We start from the raw sequence: 25,214 nt of genomic DNA, 5'->3' as shown, positions 1-25,214 counted from the left end.
CTACAGGCTTGCCTGCAGCCTGATTTTATGGAGACATATTTTTTTTAATTGAGGTTCTCTTCTCTCTGACAACTCTTATGTCAAGTTGACATAAAATTAGCCAGTACAGCCTCTGAACTGCAAGGTGCCATTGGCACCCAGTTAAAGAAGCCACCCAATCAGGAAAAGAGTCTTAGGAGAGGGGGGAGGCAACAGTAAGAATGTGGCTATCAGTGGAAGAAATGGATGGGGTTTGAAATCAGGTCTAGGAGAATCCCCATCGGGCCTCAGCTGTACAGTCCCACAAAGAGCCTGGGTGTGACATCAAGGAGAAGGCGGCTTGCTGAAATCACACTGGAGTCACAGTAGACAGAGGCCAGCTTCTGGGTGCCACTGCTTACTCAAGCCTGTGGGTGACATCTCAGCATGGGGCCTTCCTCCTGGGACTCTGGAAGAGGGCACTGAGAGTGAGTTCTACCCTTAGTGCCAAGGTGCACAGGGGACAGGAGGACAAGGGCACATCCTTCCCAGGATACTCAGAGACACATCACATCTCCCCAGGGGCCCATGCATGGTTGGAGGTCCTGCAGGCAGGGGTGAAGCCAGCCTTCACTTACACTGGAGCCTCCCCTCCCCCCACTTCCTCAAAGTGCAAACACTAAGTTCTCCCCTTCCTGGGATCACTTGGGACAAACCTGGTACTGGGGGAGCTTCCAGTGTTGGCAGAATCCTGTTCAGGTGGGGTAGCACTCACTCCCCATATCCCCTTCAGCCCCAGCCCCCCCCCCCCCCCCAGCAGGACTCTGGCACTGTGCAAAGTGGAGAAGGCTCCAGAATTCCTGGGGAATGGGGCAGAGCAGAGTGACTCACTATGGTAGGTCCCTCCTGCCACCTGTAGGGCGCCTGGGGGGTAGCAACCCTGCGCCTCATTCACAGGCTAACGACTTATTTCATAGCTGACTGCTCCGGCGCAAATGAGATTTCGAATGACCGCCAGGCAGCTGGAAAAGTACTAGGCCGCCCCAGAAGGGCTGCCGAGGGGGGGGTCATATCGCTGGAGCCCTTTGGTAAGCACCAGAGGGTGGTATCTCCGTGGCTTAAGCCAGGCAGACCTCCATCCACCCTGCCACTAAAATTCTAGGAGGCACCCAGTAGGGGCCGAGTTTTGTTTCTCTTTGCCCTTGAGAGTGAGATGTCTCTTCCCAGTGCAGAGGAGGCTGCTCTGCTGTACACTGGTGGCCCCAGCTCCCAGCCTGGGTCCTTTCCAGGTGCCCTTCTGACCTGCCAGAGCTGCCCCCCTCCCACATACTGTCAATCTTCCCAGATACCAGAGTCGGAGGGAGGAAAGTGCAAACACTAACCGTTTCTCCTGCTTTCTGATTGATTTCTTTTTCTTCCCTATTCAATTTTGCACATTGAAATCTTGCATCCTTTCGGCCTTGCCTGGTTCAAGGTCTGCTCCTGTTAGTTTTGCAAAGCTGGATCTTGTCTGACAAACCACTACTAATTATTTCTCCTGGTCCCTGGGAGGAGAGGAGAGAGGGGAGGAGGTGCTGGAGATGGAGCAGCACTGAGGTTAAATGACTCGCCCCAGGCTACAGAGAGCAGCGGGTGCTGCCAGAGCCTCCCACCTCTCTGCCCTCCTCCCTGGACCTGGGGTCCCAGTGAGAAGACTGGTTCCTACTCAGGCACTTGCTCCTGAAAGCCCTGTGATGGCCCTGCAGAGAGCAGGCGGGGACCTGCTCGATCCGGCAAGGCTCAGGAGCCTGTGTGCACTCCGTAGTGTGAAACAAAGTCCCTCCCTCTCAGCAAATAAAGCTTCCACTCCCATGAGATGCCTCTTTTATTTAATGGCCTAATTTCCAAAGGGCAAATGGGCTGTGGGAAAGTTCAGGGCAGGGGGAGTTAACCCTCAGTCAGAACTGTGCGCACGTTAGCAAGATGATCTCGCAGATGGGAAGCTGTGCTGTCACCCCACTCCTGGCACTGGAGGGAAACTGAGGCCCAGAGGGGTGGCAGTTTTGCCCATACATGACACAGTTATCAACACAAAGACCAAGGCTGTCATCCAGGTCCCCTGAATCCTGGTCTGCTTTCTGTCTGGGATCACGGGACCTCCTCACTCACCTGTGCTGGGTAACTTTCAAGGGACCCTTTACCATCCCTGAAGCTCTGAATGTTAATCCTGATGGAGCGCTGGCCCAGCGGCCCAGCAAAGAGCAGATGGCTGTCGTCTGAAGTGGAAACTAAGCGTTCTTTGGAAAGTCAGTTGTGTGTGATGGTGTTTTGCTGGGGCAAACACACAAAGGACTTTTTCATTAAAGTGGACACAGGTGTGGAAGGCTAAGGCAGACTCTTGAAGGAACGTTTCCCTGAAGCAGACACAGGAGATAGGATGCTCTGCTAAAGCTGGCACGTGAAAGGACACACATGTATTGGTCTGTCTTACATTGATTGCATAGTTGAGCTGCATTTGTCAGGACTCCATAGAGAAAAATCTTCTGGTGACGTGCTGCGATTTGTTGCTGCTTCCTCGGACACAGGGTGATTGAACGCAGGTGCTGAGGGGAGGCATGTGGAGAGCACGTGATGTTTGGATGGTATAAATAGGACTCCATGGAGTGACGGAGACAGAGCTTGGCTTGCTGGTACAGCTAGTTGTGCAATGCTTGTGGGTCTTGAGTCTTCGCTGATCTTCACTTCCCTGAGAGAAGCACAGCTGAGAACTGCTGCTGTTCCTGCTGACTGGAGCCGAGGCTGAGGCCTGGCTGTCTCTGCTGGGTCGTGTCACCGCTGTTGCTAAATGGACTGCTGGTGTATCCGTGAAGTATGAAATTTGTGAGTGGGCTGAGCTGCCGCTGCCTGCTGACCTATGAACTGAACTGACAATTTCCAGACAACACAGACAGGAGATGCTCCAAAAATCCTTTCTAAACAGGTCCACTTCCCCTGTATCCTTTCTTTCCCACTACCTCTGGTGGATGGCGGGCTACAAGGGAAGTTAAAGTGTTTAAGAACCACCATTAAAAACAAGGTTTGAAAAAATTACAGTTGTGTCACCTGGTGGCAAAAATCACATGGCCAGCCCACTTATGTCTGCTTCTTCTACAAACTGAATGGAAATTTTCATTCTAACGTTATACTAACAAAAGTTCATTTATTTATAAACTGGAGCTGTAGGGGCAGTTCTGATTCTAAGGTCCTGTTCCCCAATTGGTCCTTGATCTGTCAGTAAAGAAAGCCACAGGAAAGTTGCTGGGCAGATGGGATAGGCGGGACTTCCAGGTCCCTGGAGGCAAGCAGAGAGATGCAAAGAGGGAGAGACAGAGTTTCCAGGGCCATATGAGATCTCAAAACTGAGTGGCCACACAGGCCACACCTACAGGCGGTGGTCAGGGGCATCTAGCAGGAGCTAGATGGGACTTGTCACTAAAGTTTAGGGCAGGTGGGAGGTGCAGAGCCAAGAGTGATTTTAAGGCCACGTTTTCCAGGCGAAAGATAGTACCACCCAGCCATTGTGCCAAGAAGGCAAATTGAAAACAAACAACTGTGTGTTTCTGTGTCTTTTATCCCTGGATTCAAGGGAAGTTGGGCGGGGGCTGGTAGCATGGCCCAATCCCGGAGCTTAGGTGGGGTAGCAAAAAGCTCTCACCAACATAGGTTACTAGCAGTTAGCCACTGTGCCAGCCTCCATTGCTACCTCCCTTTCTGCTGGCAGAGAGAGTTTTGGAGAGTGGTTACCAGTACAAGAACCCCCTACCCTACCTCCCTTGCTAGGGACATTGAGTTCCCTGGGTGCTTCTGTGGGAACAGACCCTGCCCTGCCAGATGACTCCACACATCCCCAAAATACACACCACATGCCTCAGAGCAGTCGTGAGTGTCTGGGGACCGATGTCAAGATTTGACCTGTAGGTGAGGAAGTCTGCATCCAGACTCAACCTCCCCCATACCAGCTCCCTCTCTGATCACCATTATCTGCCACATTCTTCCAAACACTGAAGAACAGGAGGCTCTGGTGTTCTTCTATGCAAGAAACCTCATTTCCTACAGTTTCCCTCTCCCTCTGCCCTATGGTGAGACCACTTCCCTGTCCCCAGAAGGAAACTTCCATCCCCTGGGTGTTAGGAGGGGGACTGGTATCCTGTAGTGTTGTCCTAAGCTCCTGGGATCTGGAGAGCAGGCTGGCTCTGGGACCAGGACCACAATTCTCTGGGTGGCTTTGCCACATGAAGTCTTTTTAGAACTCTTATTTGTATTTTTTAAGCTGGGAATTGGTGGAGTACGGTCCCAGGGGATGCGGTGCTGTTGTCTCTGCAGAAGAGCAGGGGTTGGTTCAGAACAAGCAGGCGGCCAGTGCCTGCTGTCCCCATGCTACAGCCATCCCTTGGGAGTTCTTGGTAATCAGCCCCACTGGGGACTCAAGAGGCCACCAACACCTGTCTGCACCTTGCCCCATGTGTGTGAGGCCTGTCAGCTCTGGTTTCCCTGCCTCTCCTGGTACTCTTTTGTTGTTCACAGTCTGACTCAATAAGTGGGTTTTTGTTTGTTTGTTTGTTTTGTCTTGTTTTGTGAACAAGCTCTCCCAGTGTCTTGGCTGTGGACTTGACTGCCTGCTGTATGCTCATGGACCCTGGGAGTAATGAAAATTGGGGGAAGGGCGGGAAGGATCCAAGCTGAACGGAGATGAAGTGATCACGTTTTCAGAGAACAAGAAAAGTGAGACTCAGTCCTGGTTTTAAAAAAAAGAAAAAGAAAAAAGAAAATGAAGGCCTTTAGTGTTGAGACTGGAGAGATGGCTCATCAGTTAAAAACCTGCATTGCCCTCAAAGGACCCCAAGTTTGGTTCCCAACACCCACAATGGGCAGTTCATAACTACCTGTCACTCCAGCTCTAGGAGTATCTGAGCTGTCCTCTTCTGGCCTCTGTTAGCAACTACACACACACACTCTTAAAAAATCAGGGGCTGAGCAGTGGTGGCATACGCCTTTAATCCCAGCACTAGGGAGGCAAAGGCAGGCGGATTTCTAAGTTCAAGGCCAGCCTAGTCTACAGAGTGAGTTCCAGGACAGCCAGATGTCTTAGTCAGGGTTTCTATTCCTGCACAAACATCATGACCAAGATGCAGGTTGGGAAGGAATGGGTTTATTCAGCTTACACTTCGACATTGCTGTTCATCACTTAAGGAAGTCAGGACTGGAACTCAAGTAGGTCAGGAAGCAGGAGCTGATGCAGAGGCCATGGAAGGATGTTACTTACTGGCTTGCTTCCCCTGGCTTGCTCAGCTTGCTTTCTTATAGAACCCAAGACTACCAGCCCAGGGACGGCACCATCCACAAGGGGCCCTTCCCCACTTGATCACTAATTGAGAAAAGCCTTACAGTTGGATCGTCATGGAGGCATTTCCCTAACTGAAGCTCCTTTCTCTGTGATAACTCCAGCCTGTGTCAAGTTGACACAAAACCAGCCAGCAGACCAGGGCTCTTACACAGTGAAACCCTGTCTTGAAGAATAAAGCAAAACAAAACAAAACAAAATCTCTAGCAGGCAGGCAGAGGAGACGGCTCAGTCAGCACCCTGTGTTGCTACAGAAGAAGACGAGCAGCTCAGGCCCCAGCCCCACACACAAGCTGGGCACAGCCGTGTTCACCTGTCATCCTGTGCTGGGGAGATGGAGGCAGGAGGCTCCCTGGAGCTCAGTGGGTAGCCGGATGAGTCAGACTGGTAAGCTCCGGGTTCAGCAAGGAGAGCTATTGGGGAAGACATCTAACGTTGCCGCTGTCTTCTGCACTCATACATGCACAAACTCCACAATGTGTGAACAGGGAACCAACCAGGGGAAAGAACCAAAGAGCCCAGAGCACCCAGGGCCCTGACCTTCGGGCCTTCCTTCCCTTATAGAGATTTATAAAGCAGGATGATTTAAGGTGGCTGAGAGGAGATTAGCCCCTGGTAGGCAGGCTTGTTCTTGACACAGGACCCAGATAATAGCTGGGTGACCTGAGCCTGGCCCCACAAGATGGAGATGATGCACTGCTTTCTCCCTAACCACACTGGTGGGATTCCGTAATTACTGAGGTGCACAGATTAACCATAAGACTGAATAGTTAAAAGCAGAGCGTAATTGCCTGGTATCCGTCCTCTGTAATTTAGTATAATCTAATCATGGACAAAGCCCCAAAGAAAGCAATCTGAAAGCACGCGCTTTCCTCATGCGCAATGTGTTAGCACACTGGTGATACAGTCTGTGCCTCAGAAGAAGGCTCAGCCTCAGACACCTATGTGTGGTCCAGAGGGGGAGCTGTGCAAGGCAAGGGGCACAGCAGCCTGTAGAGCCTGTTCCGGCATTTCCCTCTCACTCCATTTACCTCCTCCCTTGACCCGCAGGCTGGGAGAGAGCTGGTGGGCGGCCCCTCTTGCACGAGGCACTGAGATGAGGTAGCAAGCAGGGTCCACTTGAAGCCACACCAGTGGAATCTGAGCCCCACTTTTGACTGCATTCTCCCCAGGACCCCCACACACCCTCTGTGTGATGCCACTATCGTGTGAATCAAAGGAAGCCTGGGTCAGCTGAGGTTCTCAACAGTGTGAGTCAAGAACACACTCGGCATGACGAGGACTGAACGTGTGTACTGTTTCCTGGCCGGGAGTGGGGGAGGGAAAAATGGAGCCATGAAAGATTTATGGCCACTGTTATTACAGGGCTCTGTTGAAACAGGAAGAGGCTAGCAAGAGAGGAGCGGCATGATGTGATGGCCTTCTGGGGACCCAGAGGGTTCCAGCAACTCATCACCTCTGCTGCTGCTGTGGATGTGGTTATAAACAGCCACAGGCTCAACATTTTGTCTTTTCTGTCTGCCTTTAATAAGTCAAAAAGACTGGCATAGCAAGGGCTATACACTTTACACACACATAGCACACACACTTATATAATACACACTTACACGTGCACTCAGTTACACACACACACCCACACACTTATACAATTACACTTACACACTCAGTTATACACATGATGAGGACGTATGTGCACACACACACACACATACACACACACGGTAATGACAAAGTAGAGCTAGCTCTCAGTTAGCGACCCTGAGCCATTTCCATTTTGTTACATACGCCTTCCATGCCAGGCAGACCCCTTAGGAAGGCTCTGACAGGACAGGGGCAGAGGTGGCTAGACAGAGGTGAGCTCCTTCAGGAGCTTCGTGGACACCGCCCAGCAAATCTACCAACAGAATAAGAGTCCTGGGGACGGAGTACCATGGAGGACCACAGTGGTCTAACCCCCAGAAAGAACAGACAGGGCCGGGAACTCAGAGAAGCAGATGCACCCCCCAAGGCTCTTTTTCAGGGGCAGAGAAGGGGACCTGAGGGGCAGATCCCCTGTAAGTGGCTGGGGCTGGAGGCTGCTGATACACAATGCCTAGGACCAAGAGGCCCAGAAGACAAAGCCAGAAGCCACCCATGAGCCACAGGGCAAGCCAAGGTAGCTAAAGGCTAACACTGAGTTCTAGGCTAGAGGGAGGTCAATACAGCTTGCTATGGATCATTTGGTCCTAGGTGTGTGAGAGGATGCCTGAATGGTGTGCCACCATTAGGGGTGGCCCCGGAACCGTCCATGATTTCTATGCCTCCTTAGATTCACTGGGATGAAACAGACCACAGGTCTGTGAGACACCACAATGCTCACTTTGAACATCCATTCAGACACTCTGAGAATGCACTCGGCCAGTACCGACGCTGACAGGCTTGTGCTTCGGATACTGAGCCATACATACAGCTGCAAGGAGTTGCTCAAATGTTACCAACTCATTTGTCATGCAAACAGTGCTTTGGAAGAAATAAAATACTATTATGTGGTATATGTGTTAGGCAATCACTATATCAAATCCGTGGCACTCCGCGAAAACACAGGCAGAGAAAAGGAAAACAACACTTGGTGAGAGAAATCACACCACATGGGAGCAGCTAAGTCAGGGAGAAGGGGAGGCAAACGACAGAAGCCCAGCGGAGCTGAGGCTGTAATTTTCCCAGCTGTGTGGCCGGCACTGAATACTCCTGGGGTTTAACAAGCGACAGAGCGATGAAACTCTGACAGAGGAGCACGGCCCAGGGTCTCAGGGAAGGCAGGGAGGGTGGCAGGTAGAGCTGCAGGGAGATCTCGAGGGCTGGGAAGCTGGAGCTGCAATATTGCCAGGAAAAGGGAGGTGATGGGTGAAGGATGTGGAAGGAACAGCAAGGGGAGAGGGTGAGGCCATGAACTGTGTTTGTTAGATGGTGGGGGGACGGGTAAGGGTAACCACATCACTGCCCCCACCCCCTCAAGGCTCCCAACTCCAACACTGCACAGATTTGTCTAAGGGAGGAGTGCGCTCCAGGCCCTGTCCTGAAGGTCTCTTCTAATCCTTATAGCAGCCCTCTAGGGAGTTATGGGAAGCTGGCTAGAAATGTTAATTGGAAATTACCACACACTAAATGGTTGCAGATTGGAGATCAAACTGCAAGACTCTGCAGATCATCCCCTAAACCGTAAGACACGGGTCTCCCGATCCCATCACCCAAGAGAATTCCAACATTTACGGGAACCTAGGGCATAGGTATTTGCCCCTAAGAGTTCAGAGTATAGGGATCCACCTATGAGGACATTTTGGGTCACCCGTGGCCACAGAGGATCAATCTGTCTCAGAGTTGCACCTTAAAAAAATATATTTATTTTATGTGCGAGTGTTTTACCCACTTGTATGTGCACCAGGTTCATACCATGCCAGCAGAGACCGGAAGAGAAAGATACCAGATCTTCTGGAATTGGAATTGTCCATGACGTGACCAGCCACTGATGTCCAAACCCTAGCTCCTCTGTAAGTGTTGTTACGCCCAGAGTCTTCTATCTCTCCAGTCCCAAGGGTGCACACTCCTGAAGTTTCAGTGTCGACCAAGTGCATGCCTGAAGCTGGCCTGAAGCAGCAGTCAAGATAAGGTCTTGGAGAGCATGCCGGGCGGTTACTCCACCACCCAAATCCGACACACAGCCTCGACGCCCATCCGGAGACTGGCAAGTGGGCCGGATCTCTATTAATGGCGGTGGTTTTCTTACACCATTGAGCTCATCCATTAAGTAAATCAACATTCCATTGAACGTTTACCACGTGCTAACGCTGCGTTAGGATAAACACTGCTAGGTCTGACAGATAAAGATAAGCTAGAGGGCGGGGGGAAGAGATGAAAGCACCTGCACACACAAGTAAAACAAAACAAAACAGTAACCAAACCAACCCTTTGACCTCACCAACATGGCGGCGCCAGGCCGACACAGACGCCTTTCATCATGGCGGACATAGCCTCCATGCGCCGCCCTTCCCAATATGGCGTCCGTGGTCGCCCTTCCCATCATGGCGCGCGGCCCCGCCCGCTCCGCCGCGGCTGCCGGCGGGAGCAGTTCCGGGTGCGGTGCGCGCCGGGGGCGGGCGAGGGGGCGGTGTCCTGGCCATGGCCGGCCTGTCGGACCTGGAGTTGCGGCGAGAGCTGCAGGCCCTGGGCTTCCAGCCAGGCCCCATCACCGACACCACGCGGAACGTCTACCGCAACAAGCTGCGCCGCCTGCGGGGCGAGGCCCGGCTGCGCGACGACGAGCGGCTGCGGGAGGACGCCGGGCCGCGGGAGGACGCCGGGCCGCGGGGCCCCGAGCGGCAGCGGGAGGAGGCCCGGCTACGCGAGGAAGCGCCGCTGCGCGCGCGGCCCGCCGCCAGCGTCCTGCGCTCGGAGCCCTGGCCGCTGTCGCCTTCCCCGCCGGCGCCTAGCGCGGCCTCCGACGCCTCGGGGCCGTACGGCAACTTCGGGGCCTCCGCCTCTCCCTGGGCCGCGAGCCGCGGCCTCTCCTACCCGCCCCACGCCGGGCCCGGGCCGCTGCGACGCCGCGCCTCGGTCCGGGGCAGCTCGGAGGATGACGAGGATACACGAACGCCGGACAGGCACGCCCCGGGCCGGGGCCGCCACTGGTGGGCCCCGCCGTCGGCCTCTGCGCGGCCGCACTCGGCGCTCCTCGGCGCCGACGCTCGCCCCGGCCTGAAGGGCTCGCGCACCGGCTCGGCGGGCGCCGGGCGGACCCGACCCGAGGTGGGCCGGTGGCTGGAGCGCTGCCTGTCTCGGCTCCTGCTCTGGGCCAGCCTGGGGCTGCTGCTCGGCTTCTTGGCCATCCTGTGGGTGAAGATGGGCAAGCCCTCGGCGCCGCAGGAGGCGGAGGACAACAGTACGTCCCGGGCCGGCGCAGGGGAGGGCCCGGGGCACGGGGTTCGCCCACCCAGACCGGCTTGTGAGCCGCGACCGACTGCAGACCCTCACTTTCTGCCTCCACTTTCTGCTCTTTTCTGTTTCCCCGTCTTTCTAGAGTCTCCCTTTCAGCCACAGCCAGGTCCTTCCAAGGGAAAGCCACACGCACACTCTTGACAGTCAGCCCACCCCTGCCCCTCTTGTCTTCCCTGCCTTCGGGGAATGCCTGCCGTGGTCTCAGCTTTGTAGCAGCAAAACTGGCACCACCGGGCCTTCATTTGTCAAAAGGAGTCTGACCCTGCCTGTGGCTCAGGTGTGGGAGAGTTGTTCTAAGCCGAAGCTGGTACCACAGGGGTGCATGTGAGGCACAGCCTCCCCCCCCCCCCCCCGCAGGCTGTGTTGGGAGAGAGCCTGTGAGTCAGGCGACTTCCTAGACGTCTTTGCCCACACTCAGTTACGTGACTCCGCACCCCTTGAGGGGTGCAAGAGAGCGAGCCTCCCGAATAGCTGAGGACTGATGTCTTTTTTTTTTTTTTTTTTTTTTTTTTTGCCTATTACTCAAAAGAAGAAACGCGGCTTTATTTTCTTTATTTTCATGAAAATCTCCCCCTCTGGTATAAGGGGTTATAGTTAGGGTCCGTCTCACATACGTTAGACAAGCATGTTTCCACTGAGCTACACTCTCGCTAGCTGGCTTTTGAAAACGACTTTGAAGCAGGGTCTCCTTAAGCTGTCTAGGTTCACCTAGAACTCACTCTAGTTCAGGATGGCTTCAAACCTATGATCTTGCCTTACCTCCCCCGAAGCTGGAAAGTATAGACCCGAATCACCAGACCCAGATTGTTTTGGGTACAAATTTAGGTATAAAATGACAGTTCGTTTTCTTTCCGAAGCGTGCTCGAGGTTAACACTGTTGCCAGCCTTGAGTCAGGGTCACATTTCCCACAATTAGGAGTAGCTGAAATACAGGGAGAGCCCAACCACTGTCTTCAGTGTTGTGAGGAATGGATGTCTGGGCGTGTGTGAGTCTGTTTGCCACACTGATGCCCAAGGGTCCGTTATCCACCCTGGGAATAGTTTCTGGGTCAGCTAGAGGCTAACAGAGGTGAGTGCCAGCAAATTGTACAGGTGCTGTAAGCGCTCAGGGGATGATGTCACATAGTGTTGGGTGCTACGCTCTGCTTAAGATAATTTAAGACAGGCTTGGGGTCCCTAGAGTTCCCTCCTGTGATAGCATTTATTTTTACTTGACATACTGTCGTTTGTAGTTCATAAAAGACTTTTCCCTATGTTGTCTTGTTTGAGCCTAACTCTCTGAGTTAAGCAACAAAGGCCATTTGGTTTTTATCTTGTTTGTGGGTTTGTTTTGTTTTGTTTTTTTTATGTGTATGGGTGACTTGCCTATGTGTGTGTCTGCACCACATGCATACAGTACCTATGGAGGCCAGAAGAGGGCAATGGAGACTCCAGAACCAGAGTGACACATGGCTGTAAGCAGCCACATGGATGCTGGGATTCAAACTCAGGCCCTCTGCAAGAGCAGCTGAGCCACCTCTCCAGCCCCTTGTTTTGTTTCTTGAGACAACATCCTCTCTGCACCCCAGGCCTGCCTCAAACGTGTGGCAGTCCTGTGTTCATCTTCTGAGTGCTGGGTTTCCAGCAGTGTGCATTCTGAGGAAGGCCCATGCAGTCCTATTTTACAGGAGCAGACACAGATGTTAAGGAGCCCAGGAATCTGTGGCTGCTGGTTCATGTACAGCTGGAAAGAGGCCCCAGCTACCAAAGTCCTTACCCAACATGGGGGAACCCGTGGGCCTTAGAGCCCACACTACACAGGGGCCCCTGAGAGCTGGCTGGTCTCCACCTTTGTGTCAGCTGAGTCCTGCTCCCCCTGGGTCCTGAGAGCTCTCTCCGCTGCCCAGGCGCACTTCTAACCTTCCTCTTTCTTTTCTCCGTCTCAGTGAAATTGTTGCCGGTCGACTGTGAGAGAAAAACAGATGAGGTAAGTTCGATCTGCCTTCTATGAGTCTTCCTGAGGACTCAGAGCTCTGCCAAGAGAGAAACTCGCCCAGATCATGAAAGGATCATGTAAGGGGATCGCTTCCAGAACGTTCCATGAACGTACCGGAATCACATCATGTTCTGTGACGATGTTTGTGTCAGATTCAGTTCTGGGAGCACAGTGGTACTTGAAATATGGAAGGGTGAGCTCCCTGGGTCCAGCCCCGGGCTCCTACCCCTATCAGTGAGAGCATCTGAGGCCCTCGATCTGCCACAGTCAGTCCAGGGAGATGGGCATGGGTGTCCGGCTGGCACTGTGGGGGGCGAGGCTGCCAGCATCTGACCCTGAGAGACTACACTCAGTCTTACCTTCTCTCTGGTGTGCATCCATCTCTTGATAATGTTCAGGTTCCTGCTCTGACACATCAGGGGCCAGTTTGAAGCACGTGGTAAGGGGAATTAGCCCTCTTAGCCAATGTGTTCAGTTTGTTTTATGAAGCCCTCACATCCCCCATAACTAATGTTTGGGGAAGGTGACTGCTCCTCAGCCTACGGATCATGTGAGCAGCGTTAACTCGCAGCTGGGCAGCCGGTTCTGAGGAAGACACGAGGCAGTAAATTTTCAGGTCATAAATCCTACCAGGAGGAGGCGTGTGCTGCCAGAGGGCATGACTTAGCGCTCTAATTATTAAGTGTGGGTGCCAGGCCTCTGCAGCCCAGGGGCTGGCCAAGAAACAGCACTCCTGCGTTGACTGTACCCCTTGTTAATGAAGGACAGCCTGCTGCAGACACCGTTTTATTTCCTTGGCTGCTGCTGTGTCCTGTTTGCGGGTGTTTTATGACACTCCCTTATTGCTCTCATCCACAAAGCAGTTTTGCTTCCCCATTGTTCTGCAGAACCAGGCTCATAATAAGTTTAATCTGCTTTCTATCATAAAACTGGGCTGATGGTTAGACAGTGTGCTCCAGAAACAGGCAGCCAAAGAGACGAACAAATGCAGAAACAAGAACTATAGAACTTTTCACGCAACCCCTCTGATGGTCTTCTGTTTGCCCTTTTAGTTAGACAAGGTTCCTAGTTCTAGTTCTGGGTCCTGCACAGTCTGTAGAGTGGTGGAGCCCACTTGAAGGAAGCGCAGGCTTGCTCCTGGCCTTCCTGTGAGCTACTCAGACAGACACCCTGCAGGTCCCTATTGCACTGTGCAGAGCTAGCAAGCTGTACCCATCAACTGCCTGGGGCCTTGGGCTCCAGACATTCTAGATTTTTAACCAATCCTGCACTGTGATAGGAGGGCAGAGGCTGGGCCTTATCCAGGCAAGATGCATTTTCTGGCTGCTCTGGGCATCCTTGGTCGTCGTGGAGGGCGGGTCCAGGAGCCCACAGGCAGGAACATACTTTCTGGTCCCAGTGAGGTTCTTGCTGAGTTTCCTTTGGGTGGCCTTACTTCACCCAAAATCCAGATAAGCATTTACATATCAGAGAAGTCTTCTTAATCGTGTCTGCAGCCCAGGGTTCCGGCACTGTTTTCTTTCTCCCTCCCACTGTGGGGGATGCAGGGACAGGCTGGGAGTGGGTGTGTTGTCTTAATCAGGCCGTCCTCCCGGCTGGTACTGGATGGCTGGCCTGCTTCCTCAGGCTGCTGTCAGCCAGTGCAAGTGGCTGATATGTGAGCTCCATCGAGTCCTGCTGCAGCTCTTCCTCAGGCAGGGCTCAGACCCGCAGTCCCTGATACTCTGTGGGCTCCTCTGACCTCTGCAAGCCCTGGTGCCGTTGCTTGCTCCTCTCTCAAGAAGTCGGGCCAGAGCCATGGTGGTCGTCTCATTGTGACTCTGCTGTGTCTGCTCCACAGCCAGTCGCTCCGCGCCCCTTGCCCTGCCAGTTGTCCTAGACAACTATGTGTGGGGCTGGGCACATGGCTTAGTCCGCACAGTGAGTGCCTGGCGATGTGCATGAGGCCCTGGGCTCTGTTTCCAGCACTGCGTAAAGCAGGCATAGAGCCACACGCCTGTGGTGGGGACAGGAGGGTCGGAATTAAAGATAATTCTTAACTGGGTCTTGGCCAGCCTTGTCTACATAAGACTGCCTTAAAAACAAAAAGGCCCCTAAAGTTTAGAGGTGTTCCTTGCTGTCCAGGCGGACGTGGCAGTTTGGCTGCAGACGCAGACAGACCCTTGACCAGTGTCTCCCCTGCCTTTCAGTTCTGCCAGGCCAAGCAGAAGGCGGCCCTGTTGGAGCTGCTGCACGAACTGTACAACTTCCTGGCCATCCAGGCAGGTGAGTGGCCACCGCGCCCCTGGCTACAGCCACCACGCAGACATGTCCCTTCAAGCCCTGTGGGCATTCAGTATGGGCCTGGATCTTGCGTCTCAAACTCTTCTCTGGGTCTACAAAAACATGGGCCTCTTGGCAGGTAGGAGATTCTGTCCCTTCATGCTTTGGGGCCTTGTGTTGGTTGGAAGGCCCAGGCCTTGGAAATCCCCTGGACCTGAGGCACTGGTCCCAGGTCCCGTCCTTGCTTGTGGGCAGCCTGAGGTAGAGGTGGTATGCTCCCCAGTAGGTCTGAGTAGCTGTCATCCCTCTACCTTCCAGAGCTGGTCCTGGCTTAAGCCATCAAGGGCCCCTGCTGGAGTCTCACTGCGGCTGACCAGGAATGTGAAGCGCCTCCTTCATCCTGTTAGAGGTGTCCTGGCCCTGGGGGTGTGTGAGGTGACTGCCAGGGTCCTGCCCACAGGCTGCTTGGAGCCTCCTAGGACTGTGCTGAGAATGATGGTTCTTTGAAAAACACAGAAATACTATAGGAATATGTTTTCATTTTTAAAAAAGATTTATGTATATGAGTACACTGTAGCTGTATAGATGGTTGTGAGCCTTCATGTGGTATTGGGAATTGAAGTTTTGTTTTGTTTTGTTTTTTTAAGATTTATTTATTTTATGTATGTACACTGTAGCTGTCTTCAGACACACCAGAAGAGGGCATTGGATCCCCATTACAGATGGTTGTGAGCCACCATGTGGTTGCTGGGAATTGAACTCAGGACCTCTGGAAGAGCAATCAGTGCTCTTAACCGCCGAGCCATTTCTCCAGCCCAGGAATTGAAGTTTTTAGGACCTCTGCTCACCCTGATCAGCCCTGCTTGCTCTGGTCAACTCTGTTCTCTCAGTCCATGCTTATTCCGTTCCAAAGATTTACTATTATACATAAGTACACTGTCGCTGTCTTCAGACTCACCAGAAGAGGGCGTCAGATCTCATTACAGGTGGTTGTGAGCCACTGTGTGGTTGCTGGGAATTGAACTCAGGACCTTCGGAAGAGCAGTCAGTGTCTTACCCGCTGAGCCACCTCTCCAGCCCTGTGTTTTCATTTGAATCCCAGGTATGGGATCTGGGGCTGCGTCACATTGTCCATAGCTGCAGACCTTGATTTGCCTCCTGCTCTGGCAGGGGCGTGGGTTTGCCAGCGGCAGATAGTTTGGAATTCTGGGTCCTTTTCAGAGGGTATATAAATGCCAGGGCCTAGAGAGAGAGAATGGGTTGTTGGTTGCTGCTGGGTGTTGCTGTTGGCTGTGGTTTGTTAAGTAGTGGCCTGCAAAGAACAAATTAGCTATCCTGAGGGCAAAGTTCAAACTCCTACTAAGCAAGAAGTCACCCCCTTCTCTATCCTTTTCTCTACTGTCTAGTGTTAGGGGTTAAAAGGTTAGAAGGAAAGGGTGGGAGAAAGAAGAGCTCACAAAGTAGCAAGGAGCAGCCATAGGGGACAGTGGGTCACACTGCACGAGGACAGTGGGGTCACATTGCAGGAGGACAGTGGGCCACACTGCAGGAGGACAGTGGGTCACACTGCAGGACGACAGTGGGTCTTACTGCAGGAGGACAGTGGGCCACACTGCAGGAGGACAGAGGGTCACACTGCAGGAGGACAGAGGGTCACGCTGCAGGAGGTACGGTGGGCCACACTGCAGGAGGACAGTGGGCCACACTGCAGGAGGACAGTGGGCCACACTGCAGGAGGACAGAGAGTCACAATGCAGGAGGACAGAGGGTCACACTGCAGGAGGACAGTGGGCCACACTGCAGGAGGACAGTGGGCCACACTGCAGGAGGACAGAGAGTCACAATGCAGGAAGACAGTGGGTCACACTGCAGGAGGACAGAGGGTCACACTGCAGGAGGACAGTGGGCCACACTGCAGGAGGACAGAGAGTCACACTGCAGGAGGACAGTGGGCCACACTGCAGGAGGACAGAGGGTCACACTGCAGGAGGACAGTGGGTCACACTGCAGGAGGTCAGTGGGGTCACACTGCAGGAGGGCAGTGGCATAGCAGTGTAGTCTAGAAAGTACTAGGCTAGGACAGACGGGCCTGGGTGTGTGCACCCAGGAAGGGTCAGGCAGGAGGGAAGGAGCCATGGTGGGAGGTATGATGCCAGGTCACAGGAGCCTGCCCAGCAGCAGGCAGCACTAGGGAGTGACAGGCTGAGTGTGAGCCAGAAGGCTGACCCAGCAGCCGAGCAGTGCTGTGTCATCGAAGCAGAGTCATCGATAAGCCTCATTGACAAAGCTCTGGGTGGGAAAGGGGACAGAGAAACCAATCAGGAGGTCATCTAGGTACCATGGCGGGCAAGGCTAGTCCAGGTATGGCGGGAGTTCAGAGAAGCTGCCCCGGCCTGAGAGAGCACTGAGCCAGGAGCAGTGTTGAGGTAGGAGGATTCGGCTGTGTCAGAGTCTCTGTCCAGTCCACGCATGGACACATGCCCGGCCAGGCTGAGCCCCACGGTGGGCTGTGCACAAGTGTCAGATACCTGCTGCATGTTTCATTCTATGCAGGAAGCCCTATGGAGGGGGCAGCAGCTGTGGTAGTCCTGAGGTCTGCGGTGGGCTTCTCAAGAGGTGGTCCTTAGCCCAGGCCTCCCAGAGCTTACAGGAGCTGCTGTGTCTGTCAGCTTACCCCACAGATGTCTCCTTGTCCCTGGGTTCCTTCTGAACATCCCTCCCAGGGATCCACTAACAATGGCCTTGGCTTGCAGGTTCCAGCATGTGTCCAGATGAGAGTGTCTGTGTGGCCGGCCTCCTGCCTTTCTTCTTCCCAGGCTGTGTATATTTACAGAGCCGTTCTGGTACCGGTCCGCAGCTCTGTCTGATCCTTTAGGGATCAGACACAAGCAGACTCTGGCATTGGGCAGCTTTTCCGTCATTTAATGCAAATCGCTGCCCTGCTTTGCAGGTCAGGTTTTAATGATCTGGAATCGATCCAAGCTTAAGTGGCTTTTGATCTTGCTGCAGAGTGAAGATGCCCCAGAAGCCGGGTGCCACTGGGCCACATGCTCCTGATTAGAGCTGATGACTTGATTCTCGCTGTATTTTTAGGTCATTTCTGAGTAATTTCTTCACCTCTTCTGTGGTTGAGTGTGTCTTTCCCCCTCCTAGGTAATTTTGAATGTGGCAACCCGGAGAAGCTGAAGAGCAAGTGCATCCCAGTCCTGGAGGCGCAGGAGTACATAGCTGTGAGTCGGCTGCAGGCTGCTCCCCTGGACTGCAGCCGCCGCCGCCGCTGCAGCTTCCTATTGATCCCCGCACCCAGGCCTTTGCTCCCCTCCCGTTTTGTTTCGGGCTTGCTTTCTGTCTTTGGTTTTCTTCCTGTTAAATTTAGTGGAGAGTTGAGCTACTGTGGAGGGGGCCATGCCCCAGAGCTGGCCCTACTAAGTATGTGCAGACACCTGGTCCTACCTGAGGCCCTCACCAGCTGAACTGCCATGGCCATGGCAGGCAGCCCCTTCATCAGGGAACCTCAAGGGTCGTAAGGGCTGCCCCCTCTGACACTTTCCCACTTCCCCAAGCAGTGGGAGGCACATCCTCTCCTGTCCACTTTGGCTCCTGGAATCCTGTAGCTTCAGGGCTGCAGGGGCCTAAGGGGGATGTAGTTCAGTTTCATTTCATAGATGAGGAAACCGAGGTCTGGAGGCCGGGGCGTGCCTGTGGCTGGCTGCTGCTCCAGCCTCTGTGCAGAGCCTCTCCCTCTCTCAGATACCTCAGCCCTGCATTGCTTTCCTGCTGGGCTTCCCTCCCACGGTCCTCTCCTAACTTCCTCAGCCCAGCTTGCCCTCCCTGCCTGTTTGCCATGCATCGTGTGCTGATGTGCATGCATGGGAGACACAGGAGAAGGCTTTCAAGACCCAGAGTGATGTCCTGGCAGCAGCCCCTGGGCAGAGCTCACCCCCCATATTCCACCCCACAGAATGTGACCAGCAGTCCCTCTTCGAGGTTTAAGGCTGCGCTGACCTGGATCCTGAGCAGCAACAAGGACGTGGGCATCTGGTGAGTATGCCATTGTCCCAGGGGGCTAGGCTGCCACTATCCCACCCTGTGCTGACGCCCTCCCTCACTGACAGCGGGGCAGGCACCGGCAGCTGCAGACTGGAGAGCAGCACTGCCTGGGTCAGGTGTTGGGGTCGGAGCCTTGCTGGCCAACCCTGCTAACTCCTGCTCATGTGCTGCTGGGACAGAGATGCCCTGGGCTCCCTCCTGGGCTGCAGCGTGTCCTATGTAGATGAAGCCCTTCGGGCCATTGGCTTCATTCAGTCTGGAAAGGACTTGGGAGGTGCTGGGATCTGATCTGACCTGGCAGGTCCCTGAGTTTCCATTGCTGGCAAGGCCTGCTAGCACAGATAGCAACCTTCTTGGGGACTGGGGTGTGCCCAGCAGCCTTGTGGAAGAGGCGGGGCCACACAGCCCTTCCTTTGCTCCTTGTCGAGTCTGTGTTCCGGTTCCAGCTCCTGATATTAACACACACTCTGGGGTTTTGTTCTCTTCTTCTCTAATCCACCCAAATTACTAATTCCATCACAGTGCATCCAGCGCGGCCCCTTGGGCAGCTCGGCCTAAAGCTCGGTAACTGGATGCATGGCACGATTAAGATCCGAAGGCTTAAAAACAGCTGCCCTGAGCGGCTCGGGGAAAGGCAGAGGAGTATGTGGATTGCTCCTCCACACGGGCTCCTTGCACACTGGAGCTGCCAGCGTGGGAGAGAAGGACACTTGCCTTTTCCTGCTGGGCAGGCAGCTGGGAGGGCAGTGAGCAAGCTCAGACAGCCTGGGTTGAAACCGGGGAGCAAGGGATGGGGCTCCACATAGCAGCAATTCCAGAGAGAGTGTGGCATCACCAGCCGCTCAGCTGGGGACACGGTGGCCAGGGCTCTGGCCTCTTGCCACCTGGCGTTTCCTGTTGCCATGGGCCTAATGGGTGCTCCCAGATCTTTACACATAAGCAGTTTGTGCCTGCTTCTCATGGACAAGACACAGCCTCCTGGGCTCTGTCTTTCAGTTCTTGCCACTCTCGCAAAACCAGGAATTCAGTAAACATTTCCATTCCTCTATGCTGGGAGGTGGGAATCCAATTTACAGCTTAATCTTCTGCATGCTGAGAGAGGCTGTCAAAGACCCAGCAGAGGGGGATGCCACTTCAGCGGCAGGGGTTCAAGCCTGCTGCCATCTTTAAAGCTTCCTTCTTTCTAAGTAGCCAGTGTGGGAAATTGCAAGCAAGAGCACAGCCAGGACAGCGGGCTGATCTGTGAGCAGTGGAGACCTCCTTCTGTGCCCTCGCTGCTGGCAGGAGTGGGGCTCACACTGCAGTGTGTTTACAGCCTGTGTCCTGTTTTAGGCTGAAAGGGGAAGACCCATCTGAGCTGGCGACTACAGTGGACAAAGTGGTCTGCCTGGAGTCCGCCCGGCCCCGGATGGGCATAGGCTGCCGCCTCAGCCGCGCCCTGCTCACCGCTGTCACCCACGTGCTCATCTTCTTCTGGTGTAAGTCCTCAGTCGGGGACACTGAAGGGGTCATCTCGTGCAGTGCACCTGGAGGCTGACTCACAAAACAGGAGATAACAGACTGGCCTCTGCCCTGAACTGTCTTTACCCTTGGGGCTTGGTGGCTGGATCTGTATTATAAGTAGATATATATGTCCTTGGGTGGGGCAGGAGCTTGTTAGAGATGCTGGGCCCTGTGGAAATCTTTGCTGCTTCCCGAGGCCCAGTCAGGGTCCCAGTACACAGACCGGCTCCACTCAGGAGGTGCTGTGGGACCTTGGCCTAATTTTACTGCAGAAAGCTGCAAACCTCTGCAGAGGTGGGTACAGGCAGGGAGGATGTGGAGTTCGGGAGGGAGGGAGAGCCTGAGATGTGTCTTAAAGGGAAAGGCTGGGGAGTGGAGACAGGAGCCTTCAAGGTAGCCTGGAACAGACTGTGGGCTGCCCTGTGCAGGGCGTCCCCCACACTGAGCTGGCCGGATCTCAGATGTGCAGACACTTGGTGTACAACACAGGCTCTGGCCCATAAGGGAGAGGATGGTGTGAGGCTAAGCTGGGCTGGGGTGGGGACCTGGACACCTAGGTGACAGCAGCCTGTCCCTGCTCAGTAGGGATGGTGTTCCTTGTGTTCCAGGCCTGGCCTTCCTGTGGGGGCTGCTGATCCTCCTGAAGTACCGCTGGCGGAAGCTGGAGGAGGAGGAGCAGGCCATGTATGAGATGGTGAAGAAGATCATAGGTGCGTGTCCCCCAGGGGAGGACCCCAGACCCACTAGGCCAGTGCTAACTGCTTCGCTCTCTCTCCAGATGTGGTTCAGGACCACTATGTGGACTGGGAACAGGACATGGAGCGCTACCCCTACGTGGGCATCCTCCACGTGCGGGACAGTCTAATCCCCCCACAGAGCCGGTGAGTCCTGCCGGGGGCGGGGCAGGGGGGGCTGAGACGTGGGAGGGCGCCCAGGCCGTAGCATCAGCAGCCCCAGAGGATCAGTTTGCCTCACCTCCTGTGAGTGACTGCCTGCCCCATGCTGCTGGCTTGGCTTTGTGGCAGAAGAGCCAAGCAGGAGGACCAGGCCATCAGCAGACCTCCACAGACTGTGCCAGTTTGAGGCCCAGTCCCCTCAGTGGTGCTAGCTGTAGACACTCTCGTTCCCAGCCAAGTCCCGTGCTACCAGGCACTGTCTCCCAAGCAAGAGAAACCCTCCCAGCAGCCTTTGAGAACAGCCTTAGGGTCCCGTGGACCAGCATCAGTTTCTCTGAGTCAGTCACTGGCAAGGAAAGGGAGGGAACTTTTGACACTTTGCAGCCATGACCCTGAAGCTATACACTGGACAGTGGGGATGGCGCCTCGGCAGGGTCCTCCCTGGTGTCAGTACAGACTGGGCTATTCTCCAGCTGAGTGTCCCCTGCCACGTGCCATGTGCCACGTCCCACAGGTTACACATTCTCCTGGTCCTCACGTGGCTCACAGACATGAGAATAGTGGCGGGCCCATGTATGGGTGAGACTGCTGTGGTAGCATTCTGTGTAGCTGCCACCAGGCCCTGTCCCCTGCACTACCCTTCTGTGTAGCCAGGGAATCAGATGAGAAGAGCATTTGCAGGTCTGGGATTTTGTCTGTTTTGTTTCATTGAAACAGAATCTTATTTTGTAGCCCAGGCAGGCCCTGAACTGACAATCCCTGTGGGGTAGCTTCCTGAGTGCTGGGGTCCCTGTCTCTGCCCTGCCCCTGGGTCATTTTCAGCTGACACCTTGTCAGGGCCGAGGCCACTAGTAGCAGTTATCCCGTGAACAAAAGTCCTGGCTGCTCTCCAGCAACATGCATTGGACAGCTGCTGGGTTCCATCTTCCCACAGGCTGCAGGCAGGGCTTTCTGCCCACAGTGGGCCGCTGTGTCTCTGAGAGGTCAGCCTGTGGGTCCTCAGGTGATCCTCAGCTCTCCATCTCCCCGGGGAAGCCATTTGCTGCACCCAGACTCCTGTCCTGTCCTGGCCCTGCTGCACGCTGTTTAGCCAGCCTCTGTGAGCCTCTTTCTCATACAGTGGGCTCACACTGCCTCGCAGAGGGCTGCCCTGAACAGCGAGGCACTCAGGCCACACCGCTCCACTCATTGTGTGCGGCGCAAGTGGAGACCCAGAGTCCACACCTTGGTGGACATGAGAGCAGGAGGAGGAAGCATAGGAAACCATGTGACACGGGGCAGTGGCTGGTCCCACAGGTGCTGAGGAGGTGGCCTTGGAGTTTGGCATGCTAGTTCCAGGCACACAAGCACTGCACAGTGCTGTTGGCCCTTTGATTTGCCTGATATCAACACATTTCCCCGTGAGAACATAGCCAGAGCTGGCTTGGCACCCTGACTGCAGCCATGTCACCTAGACCTCACATGCTGGTACAGTGGTGCAGAGCTGACCTGTAGTGGGTCTGAGCCCCCGTCTGCCAGGTAAGGGCACACTTGGGGCCTCAAAGGAGACACGAGTGAGGGAGCTGATTGAAGCCACTGGTGGGTCAGGCCCTCCTGCCGACGAGGTGCTGTTTCCTGCCTCCTGGGGACCTGGCCTGAGGCTGGCACCCCATCCTCCGAGCTCTGTGTCTGTAGCATGTTGGGTAATCAGAGCATCCAAATTCCCAGCATTGTGAGGACAGGGACAAGTGATGCCTGTGAGCAGAGACACATCTTTAGGAGTCAGCCGGAGCCAATCACTGTTTTGTGGGTCCCCTTCCCAACAAAAAAGATTTCAGGACCGTGTTGGGGGTGGCTTTCCCATCTTGGTTCATCTTCACACCCGCATGTCCTCTATGCTACAAGGGGTGCATCTGAGCTAAGCACAGTCCCCACGTGGTCCTGGGTACCCATCACCGCCAGCCCCTTAGCTCTGTACCAAGGCTTGTGGCGCACAGGAGGTGAGGAAATCCCCAGTGCCTCACTTTGCCCTATCAACATGTCCACTGCTGGCTTATCCAAGTGTGGTAGAGCTTAGGAATGCCCGCCCCTCTGTGGGAATGGAGTGGTTCAGCCTGACCCAGCTGAGCGCTACCTTCTCCTTTCAGGCGGCGCATGAAGCGAGTATGGGACCGTGCTGTGGAATTCCTGGCTTCCAATGAATCTCGGATCCAGACTGAGTCCCACCGAGTGGCCGGGGAGGACATGCTGGTGTGGAGATGGACTAAGCCTTCCTCTTTCTCTGATTCAGAGCGATAGGGCAGGGCCTGTTACCGCCAGCCTGACCCAGCCACCCAGCTGGGGCAAGGACACAGACCTTTGGTGCTCATTCACACCTGCCTTGATTGCCCTCCGGGTCTCAGGTCTGGAACATGTGGGCTTACTTAGGGTAGCCGGGAGAACAGGGGAGCCCTTCCTCTATGTCAGTATTACTGACTGACAGGGGAGAGTGGCTTGTTCTCCCTGGATAAAAAGATGGGCAGTGGTTGGAACCCTGGAGGTCCTGCACACAGCTAGACAGCACGGTGATCCTGAAGCCCCTCGCTTGGAAGGTGGGTTGGGTGGTGGGGCAAAGCTTGGTCCATGTGCCTTTTCGCTTCCAGGGAGCTTAAGGGGAGGGGAGGAACCCAGCCCACTCCTGCATGGGCCTCTGTCCAGAAGGGGACGATGTTATAGAAGGTAGGAGCAGCTGGAGGGGACCAAGCAGAGGTGGCTGGGGTCTGGAAGGCGTGGGGAGTCCAGCCACAGCTGCCTGTGCCTCAGAGCTGCTCACAGGTCAGCAGTGCCACCTGAGCCAGGGTGGAGCTCAGCCTCCTCACCTACTTACTGTGCACAGGCTTCCTGGCTGCTTAGCCACACAGGTAGGGTGCAGCATCGTGGCTGCACACTGCCCTCTGCAGGCCACATGGAGTAGTGTGGGCCATTAGCCCTCGGCTATGGAGGACCTGCTCTAAATACACCCAGTGGGGGGCCTCATTAGCTGAGAGGGAGGCTTTCGAGCAACTCTTCAGGCGGGTCTCACCTACAGCAGCAGGAGGACAGCCCCTGGAGGTGACGTGCAGCTGCCTCCAGAAGACACAAGACACCCCCTTTTGGACCTATTGCTGGTCTCTGTTTCTTAATAAAGTGTGGTCTCCATGTAGCAGTATGCTCATTTCGGTCTCCGTGTAGCAGTATGCTCATTGCCGTGTGTCTGGGTGGTCAGCAGGACCGGGACTGAGCAGGCCCCAGCCAGAAGACAATGGCTTTTGTATTGGGGGTGGAACTGTTGGAAAAATAAAATATTTATTGAGAACGGATGTGGTTTTATTTGTGGTGCTTCCTCTGTCTCCCTACAGCGGAGGGCTGGACAGGGCCAGGCTGCCCTGGCCCTGGGAGTTAGGTAAGCTGCTTACAGCCACTTGAGTTGCAGGGTAGCCATGTGGACTCAGCACTGAGCCCCTGGTCCCAAGGCTCCCAGGGCTTCTGAGGGAAGCTGCACGGAGCTGGTAAGCCCTTGAAGGAGGCAGCTTCCTGTCTCTGGGCCCAGCATTGGTGATGGGCTGTGACAGAGTTGGGGTGCTTTCAGAAAGCTGCAAAACAAGCTATAGGCATTCACCTCTTAGTCCGAAAGGCTAGTGGCCCAGAAACAAGGTAACCTAGCTATGTACTGTGGTCATAGCCAGTCCTGGCCTCCTTCCTGTCCACACTTGGCCCCATCTGTGTGGACACGGGCTTGTCAGACTCCTGCCACACACACCTGCTTGGTGAGCTGTAGCGGGGCCCAGTGCACAACTCAGGAAGAAACCAGCCTGTGTGTCCCTCTTCTGTCTCCGTGGAAAGTTTTCCCTTGGCAGGTTTTGTCTGAAGTGGGAAAACTAACCTATGGCTGTGCCTGGGAAGGAGAGCAGAAGCCAGCTCAACGGGAAGCAATTCTCGGCCTGAGAGCCAGCGCTCAGAGCAGCTCGCAGGCTACACTTTGGGAGCTCATCAGCTATGCTCAGCCGTGCCAGCGGGCTTGCTTTTTTTTTTTTTTTTTTTCCTCGAGACAGTTTCTCTGTATAGCCCTGGCTGTCCTGGAACCTGGAACTCACTCTGTAGACCAGGATGGCCTCGAACTCAGAAATCTGCCTGCCTCTGCCTCCCAAGTGCTGGGATTCCAGGTGTGCACTGCCATGCTGGGTTGTGCAGTGTGAGGGAATTGATTGGTGGGCTTTGTGCATATTGGGCCAGCACTCACCCT

At 54.7% G+C, this 25,214-nt stretch overlaps 1 protein-coding gene and 1 long non-coding RNA gene across 5 annotated transcripts; one reads left to right on the top strand and one right to left on the bottom strand.

Moving 5' to 3' along the window:
- Positions 1-80: 80 nt before the first annotated feature.
- Positions 81-9,022, bottom strand: Gm34736. Of its 2 annotated transcripts, XR_385492.4 has the most exons (4): positions 8,724-9,022; positions 1,664-4,711; positions 1,341-1,502; positions 81-427 (listed from the first exon to the last, which is right to left on the bottom strand). It is a non-coding gene; the product is annotated as a predicted gene, 34736 (long non-coding RNA). The 2 variants fall into 2 exon arrangements; XR_001782219.2 differs by having other exon boundaries at positions 1,341-4,711.
- Lemd2 (LEM domain containing 2) lies at positions 8,421-24,291 on the top strand. Of its 3 annotated transcripts, none has more exons than XR_876473.3 (9): positions 8,421-10,232; positions 12,214-12,254; positions 14,453-14,528; positions 17,679-17,755; positions 18,487-18,566; positions 19,908-20,053; positions 20,664-20,788; positions 20,857-20,959; positions 23,101-24,291. XR_876473.3 is itself a non-coding variant. In NM_146075.2 (9 exons), exons 1-9 carry the CDS (start codon positions 9,473-9,475, stop codon positions 23,249-23,251), a joined length of 1,536 nt encoding a protein of 511 aa, NP_666187.2. In that variant the 5' UTR covers positions 9,453-9,472; the 3' UTR covers positions 23,252-24,291. The 3 variants fall into 3 exon arrangements, 1 of the variants encoding a protein (NP_666187.2); XR_876472.3 differs by having other exon boundaries at positions 20,661-20,788; NM_146075.2 differs by having other exon boundaries at positions 9,453-10,232; positions 20,687-20,788.
- The last annotated feature ends 923 nt before the right edge of the window (positions 24,292-25,214 follow it).

This window comes from Mus musculus, chromosome 17 (assembly GCF_000001635.26).
Source record: "Mus musculus strain C57BL/6J chromosome 17, GRCm38.p6 C57BL/6J".
In the NCBI taxonomy this organism is placed as follows: domain Eukaryota; kingdom Metazoa; phylum Chordata; class Mammalia; order Rodentia; family Muridae; genus Mus; species Mus musculus.
The sequence above is the reverse complement of the archived record's forward strand: the minus strand, read 5'-3'. Positions and strand labels throughout refer to the sequence as shown.

Excerpts from the sequence above, each read along its gene's own strand:
- Lemd2 (NM_146075.2), top strand. The coding sequence starts at position 9,473 with ATGGCCGGCCTGTCGGACCTGGAGTTGCGGCGAGAGCTGCAGGCCCTG. Across the intron at positions 10,233-12,213 it reads GCAGGAGGCGGAGGACAACA|TGAAATTGTTGCCGGTCGAC; the intron begins GTACGTCCCGGG and ends TCTCCGTCTCAG. Across the intron at positions 20,960-23,100 it reads CTAATCCCCCCACAGAGCCG|GCGGCGCATGAAGCGAGTAT; the intron begins GTGAGTCCTGCC and ends TTCTCCTTTCAG.